This window comes from Onychomys torridus, chromosome 19, assembly GCF_903995425.1.
Source record: "Onychomys torridus chromosome 19, mOncTor1.1, whole genome shotgun sequence".
NCBI lineage: Eukaryota > Metazoa > Chordata > Mammalia > Rodentia > Cricetidae > Onychomys > Onychomys torridus.
The window spans coordinates 10,888,588-10,904,270 of record NC_050461.1 but is presented as its reverse complement, the minus strand read 5'-3'; the positions used below and the strand labels follow the sequence as shown (position 1 = coordinate 10,904,270).

The following is a 15,683-nucleotide window of genomic DNA, read 5'->3' as shown; positions in this document are numbered from 1 at the left end:
AGAACATTACTGAATTAATTTTCTTGAGGGTGTGAGGAAGGGAGGTACTAGCTGAAATGTGATCACGTTAGAACATTTCCTGGAACTTTTTAGGAGAATGGGAAAGAGGCAGTACCTCATGGTGTAGCCCTGAATTTGCTATGTAGACTGGGCTAACCCGAACTTCCCATATAGACAAGCTAGCTTCAGACTCAGACTAGCCTGTGCTTCTGTCTCCTGGGTGCTGGGATTGATGGTGTAAACCGTCAGGCCTGATTCATTTCCGTGACTTTTTACATCAACTTAGCTAATTATCTTTTGCTTCAATTTAACTATCTGAGGCCTACGTTGACAGTCTTTACTAATTTGCTGTTGCTGCTGCTGCAGTGTTGGAGGTGGAATCCAGAGTGCCAGGACCTCCCACACACTAGATAAATGCTATAGGAGATTACTGAGCTACATTCCTAACCCTGTCCAACAGTGTTGAACTCCACTCTAGGATTCTCAAGTCAGGAGACCTATAGTGAGAATATATCAAAATCTCAGAGGGACACAAAAAGTATATTCCATATTAAAACTTTGTAATTACAGAGAAATGACAGGAGAATCCTGAGTGTTTCTATAACAACTAAAACTTTGTCTGGTGAATAATGCAGAGGCATGCTGACTTCTGAGTCCTAGGGATGCTCACATGGCAAAGGTAAACTCTTTGAAGGTGAGCGTGAGATGTTTATGTTTACTGAAAGGAGTAAGGAGGTTGGATAGAAACACGGCTTTGGTCCACACACATTATTTTAAATCTGTAGCTCAGGGCTGGAAAGATGGCTCAGAGGTTAAGAGCACAGAATGCTCTTCCAGAGGTCCTGAGTTCAATTCCCAGCAACCACATGGTGGCTCACAACCATCTGTAATGAGATATGGCGCCCTCTTCTGTATACATAATAAAATAAATAAATCTGTAGCTCACAAATACACCTGTGATTAGAAAAACCAGTAAAATGAAAAAGACTTTTGACTTGGGAATAAGACAATCACTGTCTTGGTTCCCTAGCTCTGGTTTCTCCATGCAAGAGAGAAATGCCTTTCGCTGTTAATAAAGATACTGTGTGACCACTCACATTCAGCACAGTGTCTGAGGCATCACTGCAGGCTCTGACAGGCCGTTTCTTCTGTGTGGTAAGTCTGCACAGTTCTCAGGTGTACTGGAGTTGCCCATAATGACTCTCTGCCAAATAAAACACCCAGAGTTCCTGCGTGGGTGGTACCAGGCTAGGCAGGTGCCTAGAGCTTTGACGAGCTGACTTTCCCAGTTATGTTTGGGGCTTAGTTTGTTTTTGTTGAGATTTGTTTAATTTGAATATGAGGTCAGGTTTTTTGTTTTGTTTTGTTTTGGGGGGTTGAGTTATCAAGACTTGAAGTGGAATTCTCTTCCAAAAACAGGGCTTCTGACGTTTAAGCAGAAAACACTATTGAGGATTTTGATAAAAATACAAGTAAATATGTAGAAAACAGTATTGAAAAGGGAAAGGGCAGGGTGTTTTACTTTCAGGGGAAAAAAAAACTATGTAAGTACAAACACTGCCCCTAGTTAAAGAGATATTCTTAAGTCCAGCTTAGCAAATGTGAACACTGTTGTCATGCTGCCCGACCCAAACCTCTGCCAGCTGCAGTCCCTTATCTATTGACACAGGAGAAGTCTATTCCAAAAACATAAGCCAGGCATGCTAACACTTGTGTACGGTTTGATATGAAAGAAAATGAGGCAGAAGGATCATTTGGTCAGGAGTTCGAGATCAGCCTGGGCAACACCACAAGATCCCATCACAAAATAAATGAAAATAGAAACTAAGGTAACACACCTTATCTTTATGGCAAAGGACCATACAAATTATCACTTAAATAAATTTGGACTATCTCTAAAATGTCTTTTATACTCTAAGCATAGTGGTACATGGCTGTAATCCTACCACTCAGGAGTCAGAGGCAGAAGAACACACAAGGCTTTATTTTTTTTAAATTAATTAATTTAATTCCTTTTACAGATTGCTAGTTAACTTAGAATAAGTTGAAACTGGCTTTCTGAAATCTGTCTTCTACTTCAAGCTTAGTTCATAATTCACTTGAATTTAGCCTCAAATCTCCAAAATGCAGTAACCCTCACCATTCCAAGTGCTTAAAATGTAACCACAGTGGCAGAGTGTGTCACTGGCATCCTCCAAGGACTACCAACCCCACTGAGAGAGGAGCAGGACACCTAAGGGACAGAAACAAAGGGAACGTGAGCAATCAGGGTATGCACAGGACTTCCAGCTTGGCTGGAACACAGAGAACAAGAAAAGAGGGGTGAGCCAGGCATGGGGGCAGAGGCAAGTGGGTCACTGTGCATTTGAGACCAGCCAGCTCTATAGTGAGTTCTAGGCCAGACAGGGCACACAGGGGACCCTTCCTCAAAAATATCAACAAGAAAGAAAGGGAGGGAGGGAGGCAGGCAGGCAAAAGTAGAGGGTCAGACAAGGGCTACAACTTGCATACCTCAGGAATCAGGAGTCTGGTGTTTCCCTGCAGGTAAAGTGTGCCACTGATGGCATTTAAGCTGGAACACTTATACAATCCATAATGTGATTCTGGCAATAGAGGCCCAAAGGGATAAAGGCATGGGGCTGAAGGAGAAGGGGGAATAATTTAGAAAGTAGGAAGAATGCAGATATAAATGGAAGAGGTAAATGCATGAATTCTGGATGTATTAGTTAGATTTTTGTGTCACATGACCAACCCCCTGAGAAAAAGAACTTACAGGAGGATTTGGTTTGGCTCATGGTTATAGAGGTGTTAACCCATGGTAGAGAGTATGGAGGAGCAGAGCAACTCACATCACAGCAGCCAGGAAACAGAGAAAGGGGGATAGAGGAAGGAGTGAGGACAAGGAATTGCCCTGAAGGACATATTCCTAGTGACCTACTAACTCCATAGGACCCAACACCTTTTACCACCTTCTAATTATGCCATAATATTATCTATATCTATCAGGGATTAATCATCAATTATGCCAGAGCCCTTGTGATCTGAGGAACACCATCATACTATGTATGTCTGACTTAAGGAACCAAAAGTACTCTACACCATGAAAATTTAGGAAAGACATGTCTGACTACAAGAGCTCTGGTGTTTCTGGTGATGGGGGAAGGTTCCTGGGCTGCCTAAAAGGCAAATTCACTGTAGCTGAGTATGATGTGCCTTTATACCCAAATGGAACTGTCCAGAAATTGTAAATAGTCTTCTTAACTTTAGAAATAATGGCCCCAAGAAAGTAACTGGAGTCACGGGGTTTGTGAAACACCCAGGTAGGCAGGAAAAGTGAAGCCCGTAGCTATGGGCTTACCCTCAAGGACTGCAGTGTGGGCTCAACAGAGGCCAGCGTAAAGATACAGCAAATCTCATCAAGAGCTCAGAGCCAGAGCTGGAAGTGCAGCAGCAGAGCCTTTGCCTAGCCTGCGTACAGCCCTGGGTTTCACCTCCAGTACTGAAGCAGCAGAGAACACAATTTATTCTAAAGGATATCTCAAAACTTCTCCTAAAGTAAGTCAGATATGCTTTCAGTTTTGGTTGATTTGGCAGTTAAAATGGAAGGAAATTCAATGAAATAACTATGACCATACCATATTCTTTTTCTTTTAAGGAAGGGTCTCACTCCATAGGCTGGGCTGACCATAAACCTGCCTTCTGCCTCTACCTCCCACGCACCAGGATTATAGGTGTACACTGTCATCTCGTTATTTCCCAACTTCATGAATCCCTTTTGTGCTCTACTAACTCGGGAGCTAGTAGCTCAGATGAGGTATTACCACAAGCAAATCTTCTTAGCTTAGCTCTCCTACCTCCAGTGAAAGTAGGAACTGTGCACTGCTAGTACAGTAAAAGATGCATAGGAACACGAACCGGGTCACTGTTTCGTTGTAATCAGCCCATCAAAGCAGCTATTACTTACTTCACTAAGACAGCAGCCCTGGTGGTTATACAGGCAGCTTTCTTCACCAACCAAATCTCTTGAAGCTAAACAAAGCAAGTCACAGCAGCAAGATTAACTCTGACTTCCTCAGTCAAAGGCTTTGACTGTGTAAATCCCCAGTAATTAAGGTGTAACACAAAAAATATATTTGTGGTTCTGGGGCCTAGAAAAGTAGCCCAAGGTAAGCTCAAAGGCAGTTTCTCCCAGATCCTCGCTGGCCTTCCTGTCTCTCACTCACCTTTCCCTAAGGCTAACCATTACAGCTTGAATCCTCTCCCTCTCATCCCAGGTGAGTAATAACGATTAAAACCCTTTTCTTCAAAGCCAGCCACAAAAGCTAAAAAATAATCCTCAACCAGGCAGTGGTGGCGCATGTCTTTAATCCCAGCACTCAGGAGTCAGAGACAGGCAGATCTATGTGAGTTCCAGGCCAGCCTGGTCTACAGAGAGAGATCCAGGACAGGCACCGAAAACAACACAGAGAAACCCTGTCTGGGGGGAAATCCTCTAATGAACGCCACTACATACTACACAGGTTCTGTGTAAGAGCTCTCTGTAGACAGTTAACTTTGGGTGGCAATCTAAAGACTTCCACATCACATGAAACTATAACCAAATAAATGTGCTTTCCTCTGGTTAATCTGGGTGCTGCCAGTTCAATGAAGTCTGAAAGGGAACGTATCGACTCTGCAGCCGATATCACTGTAAGTGCTAAATGTGAAAACGTGGGGGTTGTCACTAGCTAGCTTGAAGTTTCAGAGGTTAATGAGGGTAATGAGATGATGCAGGCTTTCCCCTCTACATGCTACTCAGTGGTAGAACTGTCTAAAGAATATACTTTTTCCAGCAAGGGAAGGTTCTGGAACATTAAAGGTTGTGGACAAAGAGCCTCTCTTTCTACATCTTTTTGACAATTGTTTTTACATAACTTAATGTGGACTTGCATTTTAAATAATGTGTGGTGTTTCCCAGACCTCCACTCTCAAGAAAGGCCATTGAAGAGCATGTTTGGGAGGCTAGGGAAATGGCTTGGTGGGCAAAAGCACTTGTTGCTCAAGCCCGAAGACCTACGCAAAAGCTGATGTGAGAACCAACACCCAAGGTTGTTCTCCAACCTCCACAGACACACCTAGACATGAATGCACACTCACACACACATGTACATTCACACAATACACACATCTTCCAACCTCCACAGACAAACCTTAGCATAAATGCACACACACACACACACACACACACACACACACACACACACACGTCATCCAACCTCCACAGACATACCATGGAATGAACACACCCTCACACACAAAAATGCACATGCACACGCTGACACATATACACATTCACAAAAATACTTTTAAAAAAAAAAAAGCCAGGCCTTTAATCCTAGTACTCGGGAGGCAGAGGCAGGCAGATCTCTGTGAGTTCGAGGCCAGCCTGGTCTACAGAGCAAGATCCAGGACAGGCACCAAAATGACACAGAGAAACCCTGTCTCCAAAAACCTAATAATAATAATAATAATAATAATAATAATAATAATAATAAATAATAATAATAACAACAACAACATATTGGGGGAATTACTGAAAGAAGCCAAGCCTTTGGTTCAAAAACAGTAATTTTTTCAAAAGATCAGCATTAATGCTAACCTAAATACAAATTTTTAAAATATACCTGTATTTAATAGTTTTAAAAAGCAATCAAACGCACCATTAAAATATTCCCCTTTGGGGGCCTGGAGAGATGCCTCAGAGTTTAAGAGCACTGGCTGTTTTTCCAGAGGTCCTGAGTTCAATTCCCAGCAACCACATGGTGGCTCACAACCATCTGTAATGAGATCTGGTGCCCTCTTCTGGCCTATAGACATACATGCAGACAGAGCACTGTATACATAATAAATAAATAAACCTTTAAAAAAATAATTAGTCTTTCCCCAGGAAGAAAACAGCAGAGAAGATTAATACCCTTGCTTGGTCCTGAAGAGTGTCCCATGGCACTGCATGAGAAGACAGAGGGCTCCAGACTTCGCGGTGCCATGGTTTTCAGGGTCCATCAGTTAAAACAACAGAGTTGCAGATTCTAGCAGAAAACTATGCTCCAGTTAATTGTACCCATTTTCTTTTCCAGACTGTCTGATTCCCTTCCACCCATGGAATTGGTGATGAGTAAAACTGTCATGGAAAAGACAACTCAAGCTCTGTTAGTGCTACCTACAACACTTCCTACAAGTCACGCTGCCTGGGACACTGTCTTGTCATCAGCACCTTGTCACGGGGGAGTGGGGGCCTAGCATGCTGTATGCTTTAGGGATTTTACTGCCCAACTTGGAGTTCAGCTAGCATCCCCACTCCAATATCACAGAGATTTTTTTATAACCAGAGAGAAAGGCTATCGGTTGTCTTCCCAGTTCCCACCGCGTACTTAAATTCCCTTAGAATTTCAGACTTTTAGAATAGGGTTGAGGATCTTTATAGTGTGTGTGTGTCTCAGGGGAGAAATCTGACACTTTCCCTGGTATACTCATTTGTATCTCAACAGACCCTAAACTCTGAGAAGCGCTGGCATTCTTTAAACTTCCTGTGTCACCAACTCCAAAACAGCAAACATTTGCACATAAAAAGGGGGTGAGCATGGCAGCACACCCTTTAAGGATTTAGGAGAGGGATATGGGTGGAGTTCAAGGCCAGCCTGGTCTACACAGTGATTCTAGACAGCCAAGACTACAAAACAAGACCTTGTCTCAAGGGGAGGGGGGAGGTAGGGGGGGAGCGCAACCAAACAGGTGTGACACTCACTTATGCGTGGGAATAAATCTCATCAGACCCTTTCGTGAGAATTTTGGCTAGATTATACACTTAGAATGAAGAGCCAGGCATGGGGACACACACCTTTAATCCAGCACTCGGTAGGCAGAAACGGGGATCTCTGTGAGTTCGAGGCCAACCTGGTCTAAAGACTAAGTTCCAGGACAGGCACCCAAAACTACACAGAGAAACCCTGTCTCAGGGAAAAACAAACAAACAAAAAAGAATTAAAATAGTCTTGAAGAGGTAGAAAGATCCTTTCTCAAAAACACAAACAAAACAAGATACTCTTAAGAAGAAGGGCCCCAAAGAAATCTCTTGGCACTGCCAGGAAGAGCTTCCCTACTATAGCTCTAACCAGAATTTTGCATGAATGACCTTTAAAAAGTAGATTTTTTTTCCCCTGTGGAAGTCTCTACATTTCAAAAATCATTTGACAAAACATAAACAACAGTCACTGTTTAGTAGTAGAATTTTTTTTTTTTTTTAAAGACAGGGTCTCTTGTAAACCATGGCGGCCTTAAACTTGCTTGAAGCTGAAGGTCATGTGACCTTGCACTCCTGATCCTGCTGCCTGTCTGTCAGAGTGCTGGGGCTCCAGGCATATGCCACGCAGGCCTGTCTTTATGAAGTGTTGTACTGCACCCTGTGCGAGTACTACTCCACCAACTGAGCTCAGTCCCTACCTTCCAGATGTTTACCCCAGAAGCACAGTACAGACATGAAAATACCAGGTCTGCAGAGTGTTCTAGCCAGTGCGGTATGATCGGCAGTTAAAACCTAGGTCCAGAAGTCTGACAAACATGAGGCTGAAATCCTGCTGTGAGTTCAAACTTCCACGTCTGGAAAGGAAGCCCACCCAACTCATGGAGTAGCCGAAAGGTGAAAGAAGAAATAGGGGACATGATGTACTTAGACACAGAAGTGTCAAGTATTGTGCAAAATAACTTGTTTGTTATTGCATCTTCATATCTATCCTGATGCAATGTACAAGGGTTACCTTCCTTCAGTTAAAACTAAGAACATTTTTAACATACTGTACCTAACGCTTTGACCCTGCCCAACACAGCAACTTCAACAGCCACTTAGGGAACAGAAATTCCCCATTAAATATGATACATCATTATTCACACAGTGATACATCAGTGCATCCGCTTTTTAAAATATTTTTATAAGTCTGAAAGCAATCTAAGTGTCTCTTAGGGGGAGAGTGCATAAAGTACAATATAGCCATGTAATGAAAATCATGTTAAATTTAGAGCAGTGGTACAGCCTTTGAGAAGCATGCCCAGAGCCCTGGGTCCCACCCAACACTGAAGAAGGAAAGGAAAGGAAAGGAAATTTTAAAATCTTCCACCCCACCTTCCCTTACCATTTGTAATGACAATCCTGTTTGTTTTCTCTGTGTGCACAACAAAAATCTAAGCAATATGCACTCTAAAAGCAGAAACAAAAGGTTTAAAAAAGACTATCTTTGAGGCTGTGGTAGTACATTCCTGTAATCTTGTTGCTTGGGAGGCAGAGGCAAGTGGATATCTGTGAGTTTGAAACCAGCCTGGCCTGTGTATTAAGTTCTAGGCCAGCCAGGACTACATAGTGAGACTTTATTCTTGTTTTAAAAGACTATTGCCCAGTATGGTGTAGAATGTTCTTGTAATCCCAACTGAGGCAAGAGGATCTTGAGTTCAAGGCCAGGCTGAGCAGAGAGAAACACAGAAATTATTGATCTTACGAAGTTTCCCAAAGACAGTGGTAGCCTGATTTAGCAATGAGAATCACTCAGTCTTGAAATCAGGTGATGGGTTCTATCTTTATTCTGTTCCTCACCAAGACACTTCATTTCACTGACTTTCAGTTTTCTCACCCAAACAGAGCTGACAGCACCTGCCTTGCAGCATGAGATAAAATAATTTTTAAAAAATCGTATGCAGAAGATCCTAGACTTGGGTATTGCATAATCCGTCAAGAAGTCGGACAAAAGCACTTCCTGAAAATGCGGAGTCTGCACCTTTTGCATTTTATTTCCGCGAGGTAGGAAAAAAATGTCAACACAACAGGAGGTGCAACCCCTTATCTTCCTCTTCCCACGTGGCTGCCTCCTATGCTTTTCTATATTTAGTAGAGTGCAGAGAGACATCAGACTACCACTTTTGATGAGCTGCCTTTTGGGGCTCCCTGTGACCTTGGGATCCACTTTTCCATCTTGCCAATCGCCCGCGCCTGGCTGCGCCGCGCCTACCCAAACGTACACACACACAAACACACATCCTTCTGCAGCACAGCAAGCGGATAACCGTGGCGGTCACACACACACACACACACAAACAGACTTTAAAAAACGACAGTGCAATGTTGTTTGTGCAGGACCGTTCCGTTTGCTTTCCAACACTTAGAGGAAAGTACTGTGGATTCTTGGCGCCCACTCTGCCGAAAGAAGCCTAGGGCTGGCACAACTCTGCAACTTGCTTCCAAACGCACGACCCGGCAGATTCCATACAAAGACACGGAAGCCCCAAGCTGCAGGCAGCCAGTACGACGGGTCAGACCCACCGCTCACACCCTCCCAGCACCAGAGGACGCGCCAAGCTCCCGCGGTGTGTGTGCCCACCCCGCGTGTCCCCTCGGCCCGCCGCAACGCCCCACCTGTCTTGAAGGCCATGTTGTCACTGTCCTTGGCCCCGAAGGTGTCCTGCATGGACACGAAGAGCACCCCGTAGGCATTTTGGATGCCGAACACAGACCCGTTGCACCACATGGCCGCCAGCATCACCAGCCAGCCCCAGCCGCCCTCGGGGGGTACGGGGGGCTCGTCGCCCGTTGACCTCGACAGCTCCACCTCCACCTTCTCGGCGGCCACGTCGGAGCCATCCGAGGGTCCCGGGCCGGGCAGCGGAGCGTCATCCGAGGGCGCGGGTCCCGGCGGCTGCGCCTCGCTCGTCTCCCGTGCGGCGGCGGCCGCGGGATCCTCCTGGGACGGTACCATGGCCGGAGGCGGCCCCGTCGGGCGCCCGAGAGCTCGCGGGTGCAAGGTCCGGGGTGGCCCGCGGAGGCTGCGAGAGCCGGGCGGACGGACCAGGGAGGCCGAGGTGAGGGCGCTGGAGCCGCGGGCGGGCGGGCGGGCGAGCGGCGCACACGGCGGCCCGAGGACCTGTCACCCCGGCGGCCCCACACACCTGACAGAGTGGGCCGCCTGCGGCCGCTTCTTAAAAGCGCCCCTCCCGCGTCGGCTAGGGGCGTGGCCAGCAGAGGGCCTACCCCCTGAGCCCACAGATGATTGGAGCTCGGAGAGCGGAGGCTCCGCCCCCCTGGCCCAGCCCGCCGAGTCCAGAGCCTGCGCGCGCGCGCTTGAGGAGGTCAGATTAGCTACCCGGTGTCTATCACCAAGCTTAGGTCACCTCCTCTCAGTATTATTAACCTTAGAGGTTCTGGGGAGCGTCCCCTCCTACGTGTGGGCTGCGAGGGTCCTCGATCGGCCGCCCTGGGTCTTTAGCATCACTGGAACGGAGTCACAGTTGACACTCACTGGATTTTTATGTTCATTGTCCTTTTTGTGCTAATCATAATACAGAAGATTCCTTATACCGCATGCCTACTTAAAAGGCAATTCGAGAATCAGACACCTTGTTTAATTACTAAGTTCCGTTCTCTTCCGTGAAAACACAGTTTGTTTTGAATACTTGGCGCATGGAAGATGCTCACTTTGGAAAACAGACTGTGACTCTAAATTTTTCAGCTAACCCACATTTTTGACAGGCAGCTAGAAAGCAATACTTTTCAGCCACACAAGCTGTCCTCACACTTAAAAAAAAAAAAAAAAAAAAAAGAACTGGCACTTATATTCTGGCCCCCTGAAACATGGCATGCCAAGATATCTTCTTACTTTCTCTGATATTTATTCGTCACTCCAAACACAATCAAAATATGCTAGTTATTTAGGCACCTACCGATGTGGTGGCATACACAGTAACTATGACAGTCACGTGTGTGCTTCTCTCAACTCTAAATTAGTAAGTAAACGTATTCCTGAAATACAAAGTGGGGTGCAGTGGTGTTAAAATACAGGGGCATCACAGGTGGAACAGGGCCATTAACTGTGTTGTAGAATTTTCTTTCAAGGTGTGTTACTTTTGTTGATGTTGCATTTGTTTAGCTCTGTGAAGCTGTGTTACTGTGTCTGTCTAGAACACCTGATGGTCTAATAAAGAGCTGAACAGCCAATAGCAAGGCAGGAGAAAGGGTAGGCAGGACTGGCAGGCAGAGAGAATATATAGAAGAATTAGTGATGCTATTGGGAAGTGGTAGAAATGTTAAAAGGTGGAGCCATGCGCTGGTTATTGGGACAACTTGTCACAAGCCAGGGTCATCTGGGAAAGGGAATTTCAATGGAGAAAATGCTTCCATCATATTAGCATGTAGGCAAGTCTGTGAAGCATTTTCTTTACTAATAGCTGATGTGGGAGGGCCCAGGCCTCTGTGGGTGGGACCACCCTGGGCAGGTGATCCTGGATGATATAAGAAAGCAGGCTCAGCCAGCCATCAAGAGCAAGCCAGGGAGCAGCATTCCTTCACAACCTCTGTCTGCTTCAGTCCCTGCCTCCAGGTTTCTGCCTTGAGTTCCTGCCTTGATTTCCCTTCATGATGAAGGTGAGCTGTAAGGTGAACTACACTCTTTCCTCCCTAAGTTGCTTTTGTTCACTGTGTTTATCACATAATAGAAAGCAAACTAGAACAGGACTAGTGTGAGGTCTTAGGTAACTGAAGACTGAACCTCTGAGAAGACTGTAGGGTCTGGTCTCCTCCCTTCTCTAGTTCATCAGAGCCATAAGGCAGATGGGGTTCCTCTGCCACACGCACTCGCTATAGTGCACTGCCTTGCCACAGACACACAAACACGGCAGCCATCCAACCGTGGACTGACACTTACAGAACTGTGAGCCACATAAACCTTTCTCCTTTTAAACTTGATTATCTCAGGTATTCGCTACTACAATAGAAAGCTGGCTAACATAAATAGTAAACTGAGAGCCAGGTATGGTATTGCACACCCATAATCCCTACGCCTGGAGTAGAAGCAGAAAGATCAGTACTTCCAGGTCATCCATAACTGCTTTTTGAGTTTGAGATGACCCTGAGCCACATGGGACCCTGTATCAAAGAAGAAGTAAACTAAGGAATAGTCAGTCACACCAGTTCCCAGCTCACACAAAGAATGAGTCACACCAGCTCACACAAAGAGTGTGCAGGACATTATAACAGTATTGTTGAAAAGAAGGAAATTGAAAGCAAAATGTACCTCTGATTAGGTATAATTCCAGCACTTGAGGAACCGAGTCAGGAAGTGTACAAGTTCAAAACCAACCTGGATTAATAACCAGGTCTTATCTCAAAATAAGTATATATATGGAGAATTGATTAAACAGACTATGAACCCTTTAGTTATGTTTATCAGGGTAGACAGTCAGTCATAACAATGAAGTTCTAGTGTCAGGACCTTGAGACTGCCCAAGCTGCAGCCACAGTTAGGAAGCAAAGACTACTCCATCAAGGTTAGACTCCACCAACTCTGACCTTTTAATGCAATGTGGAACCCAGATGCAGGGGATGGTGTTGCCCCACTGTTTTGGAGAGGAGAGGGGTCTTCCCACCTTAACTAATCTAAGATGATCCCTCACAGGCATGCCCAGAAACTAACCAAATCGGGATATATGTGGATTATCCCAACTATAAATAAATATCCGTGGTTTCTGAGTGCTGGGAGTGCGGGCATGTGCCACCCCATCTGCCTTCGTTGTTGTTTGTTTTTGTGAGACCAGATCTCACTTTATAGCCCAGGCTGTCCTAGAACTTACCCTGTAGCCTCAAACTTGTGAAAGTCCTTTGCCTCATCCTCCCAAGTGCTGGGACTAGAGACATGAGCCACCATACCTGGTTTATGGGGTTTTTTTTAATCTGTAGTTTATATTACATTTATTATTAATGGACAAAAAAATCTTTAATTGACCATTCAGAAATTCCAGCCTTTCCTCTTTAAAAGTATCACTTTTCAGCTAAATATTAGCTCATTTTCATTCTTCTAATTTGTCTCCTATTAATCTAGTCCATCACAGGTGCTCATTAAGTATGTGAATTAAATTGAATACACAGGGGACTGGATAGATGACTCAGTCGGTAAGAGCACTTGTTGCTCTTCCAGAGGACCTGAGCTCAGTTCCCAGTACCCAAGCAGTGGCTCACAACTATCCATTCCAAGGGGATCCAACACCTTCTGATGCATGTACAGACAGGTAGGCAAAACACTCAAATACAGGGGAAAAAATCAAATAAATATCTGAAAAATAAACTAATAAATAAATAAATAAATTGAATATACCAAGTACTAAAGTGCTGAACATGTGGTCATGAGATTCCAGCTGTGCTCCATGTAGGTGCAGTTTCCAGGCATGTGCACAGAACAGGCTGCTTTGGTGCCATTTTAATAACCATTTTAAATCAAACAGCCAAATGGAGCTTTGATCGACTTCAGTGGCTAGGGAGAAATTTCTAAAACATAATCTTTCCGTGATGCACTCTACAATCATTAAATCGGAATGGCACTGTAATGGTATTATTTGGTAGGAGTGCTCCTGAACGTCTGTGAAGTAATAGGATTTACATGGAGAGACACGCACAAACACACTACCTAGAAACCTTATAGTGAACAATGGATTAAAAACACATGCATGAGTGTATCCTGCACATGGGGTGTTAACAGCTTAGATGCAGCGAACTTCTGCCCTCCGGGTTCTCCCATTGTGCTGTAAGCCTGTATTTAAGACTTCCTCCCTCCTTCAATAAATGGCATTCGACATTTTTTTTAAAAATGTAATTAATATCATGAGTGTAATTAATGAATATCATGAGTGAAATAAATAAATAAATAAATAAATAAATAAATAAGAAAATTTTTTAAAACCACATGCATGAAGGCCATATGTGGTGGCTCACACCTTTGATCCCAGTATTTCAGAAACAGAGGCAGACAGATCTCTAAGTTTGAAGCCAGCCTGGGCTACATAGTGAGTTCCAGGACAGCCAGCCAGAGCTATGTAGAGAAACCCTGTCTTAAAATTAATTGGTTGATTAATAGTTAATTAATTAATTTAAACATGCATAGGGCTGGGGCTAGCTGAGTTGGAGAGCATCTGCCTAGCATATGTGAGGCCCTGTGTTCAGTCTCTAGAACAGACAAAAATATCTTGGAAAAAAAAGTTCAAAACAGAACAAGTCCACAGAAGGGCTGGGTGTGTAGAGTGTGTGCTTTGCTTGTGTGAAGCCCTGGGTTCAAGCAAAACAAAACAACAACAACAACAACAAAATGCACAGAGTTCTTGAATACTGATTTGCACAAAGGATAAAATGTGATATTTTGTACAAAAAAAAAAATCCTTATTTCAGAAACAAGACTGAATTAACTCTGGTTTCTCCTTCCTTGATCTCTTCCAAAGTCCCCTCAACCTGCCCATCTTCTGGTACCTTCCGTCAGCTTCCCAAAGTCCAAACTAACCCATGGGGGCCCCTCCTTCATATGCCTTTGCTGCCTCTCCCTAATACATTCCTGTGGATCCCAGCGCTACAGGATTTAACTAACCCCTTGCTCTCCATTCTAGAAGCTGGCTCCTGATGAATCCTTTTCTTGTGGACCATCATGCTCTCCTAACTAGCCATGCTGCCAACGAACTGTGGCTCCACCAACCCACCCTCCATCCTGTACCCCCTCAAACCCTCTTCTCCAGCCTGAAGGCTTGCTCCTCACTTCAGGCCCTGTATAAACACCTCCAAGGCTTCCTGAAGACCCTGCATCTAAAATGACCCCATGCTATGGTTTGGGGAAGTCTCCCAAAGTTAATGTTATAAACATCATCCTCGGTTCAAGAATGCAGAGTGGTGGGACCTTCAAGAGGTGATTGGATCATGATGGCTCAGCCTTAACCAGATGGTTCATGCCTATTGTGGGGGAGGGTTCCTGATAACAGGATGACTCATGCTGCTCCCCTCCCCATCTCTCGGGCAACGCAGGGATAACTTGTGCTGTCTTGTCCTTCTGCCGTCTGCCTTGTGATGAAAGGGCAAGAAGAGTCACACTAGATGCTGGCTCCTCAGTCTTGGTCTTCCCAGCTTCCAGCTCTATAAATAAATTTCTGTTCTTTACAACTAAATATGCTTTTATAGTAGTATAAAATAATTAAGTTGCTTCCTTTCCTCTTTTTCTGAATGATGCAACTTTTCTTTTCCAATGTGAGGGTTGAACCTAGAACTTCACATATTCTAGGCAGGTACCAAGCTGTGTCCCCAGCCTTCTTAAAGATCCCTTTTCTATTTTGAAGCAGGGTCTTGGTAAGTGTCTTGGTCAGTGTACTAGTGCTGCGAAGAGACACCATGATCACCACAACTCTTATAAAGGAAAGCGTTTCACTGGGGCTGGCTTACAGTTTCAGAGGTCTAGTCCATGGTCATCATGGCAGGGAGCACAGAGGCATGCAGGTGGACATGGTGCTGGAGGAGGAGAAGAACGTTCTACCTCTAGATCTGTCTGCAGGCAGCAGAAAGAGAGACACTGGGCCTGGCCTAAGCTTTTGAAACCCCAGCACCCCCCTACCTTCCCCTGACGCACTTCCCCCAACAAGGCCACACCCACTCCAGCTAGGCTACACCTCCTGATTCCTCTCAAGTAATGCCACTTCCTGGTGCCCAAGAATTAAAATTTGTGAGCCTCTGAGGGCCATTCTCATTTCAAACCACAATAACCTTCCCAAAGTGACTTTGGACTTTGAATTCTTTTGCCTCCAATTCCCAAGAAGTTGAGATTACAGGCCTGCATCATCAAACCTGGCTTAAACAATGAAATCCTCAT

The 15,683-nt window shown here is 44.8% G+C and overlaps 1 protein-coding gene across 1 annotated transcript in view; it reads right to left on the bottom strand.

Annotated features, from left to right (window-relative positions):
- The window catches only part of Slc16a10 (solute carrier family 16 member 10), a 97,175-nt gene extending 87,198 nt beyond the window's left edge, over window positions 1-9,977 (bottom strand). Inside the window, exon 1 of the mRNA XM_036168979.1 lies at window positions 9,437-9,977. Coding sequence (XP_036024872.1) covers window positions 9,437-9,776 — 340 coding nt within the window. The 5' untranslated portion in view covers window positions 9,777-9,977. The remainder of the gene's footprint in view (window positions 1-9,436) is intronic.
- Between the last annotated feature and the right edge of the window lie 5,706 nt (window positions 9,978-15,683).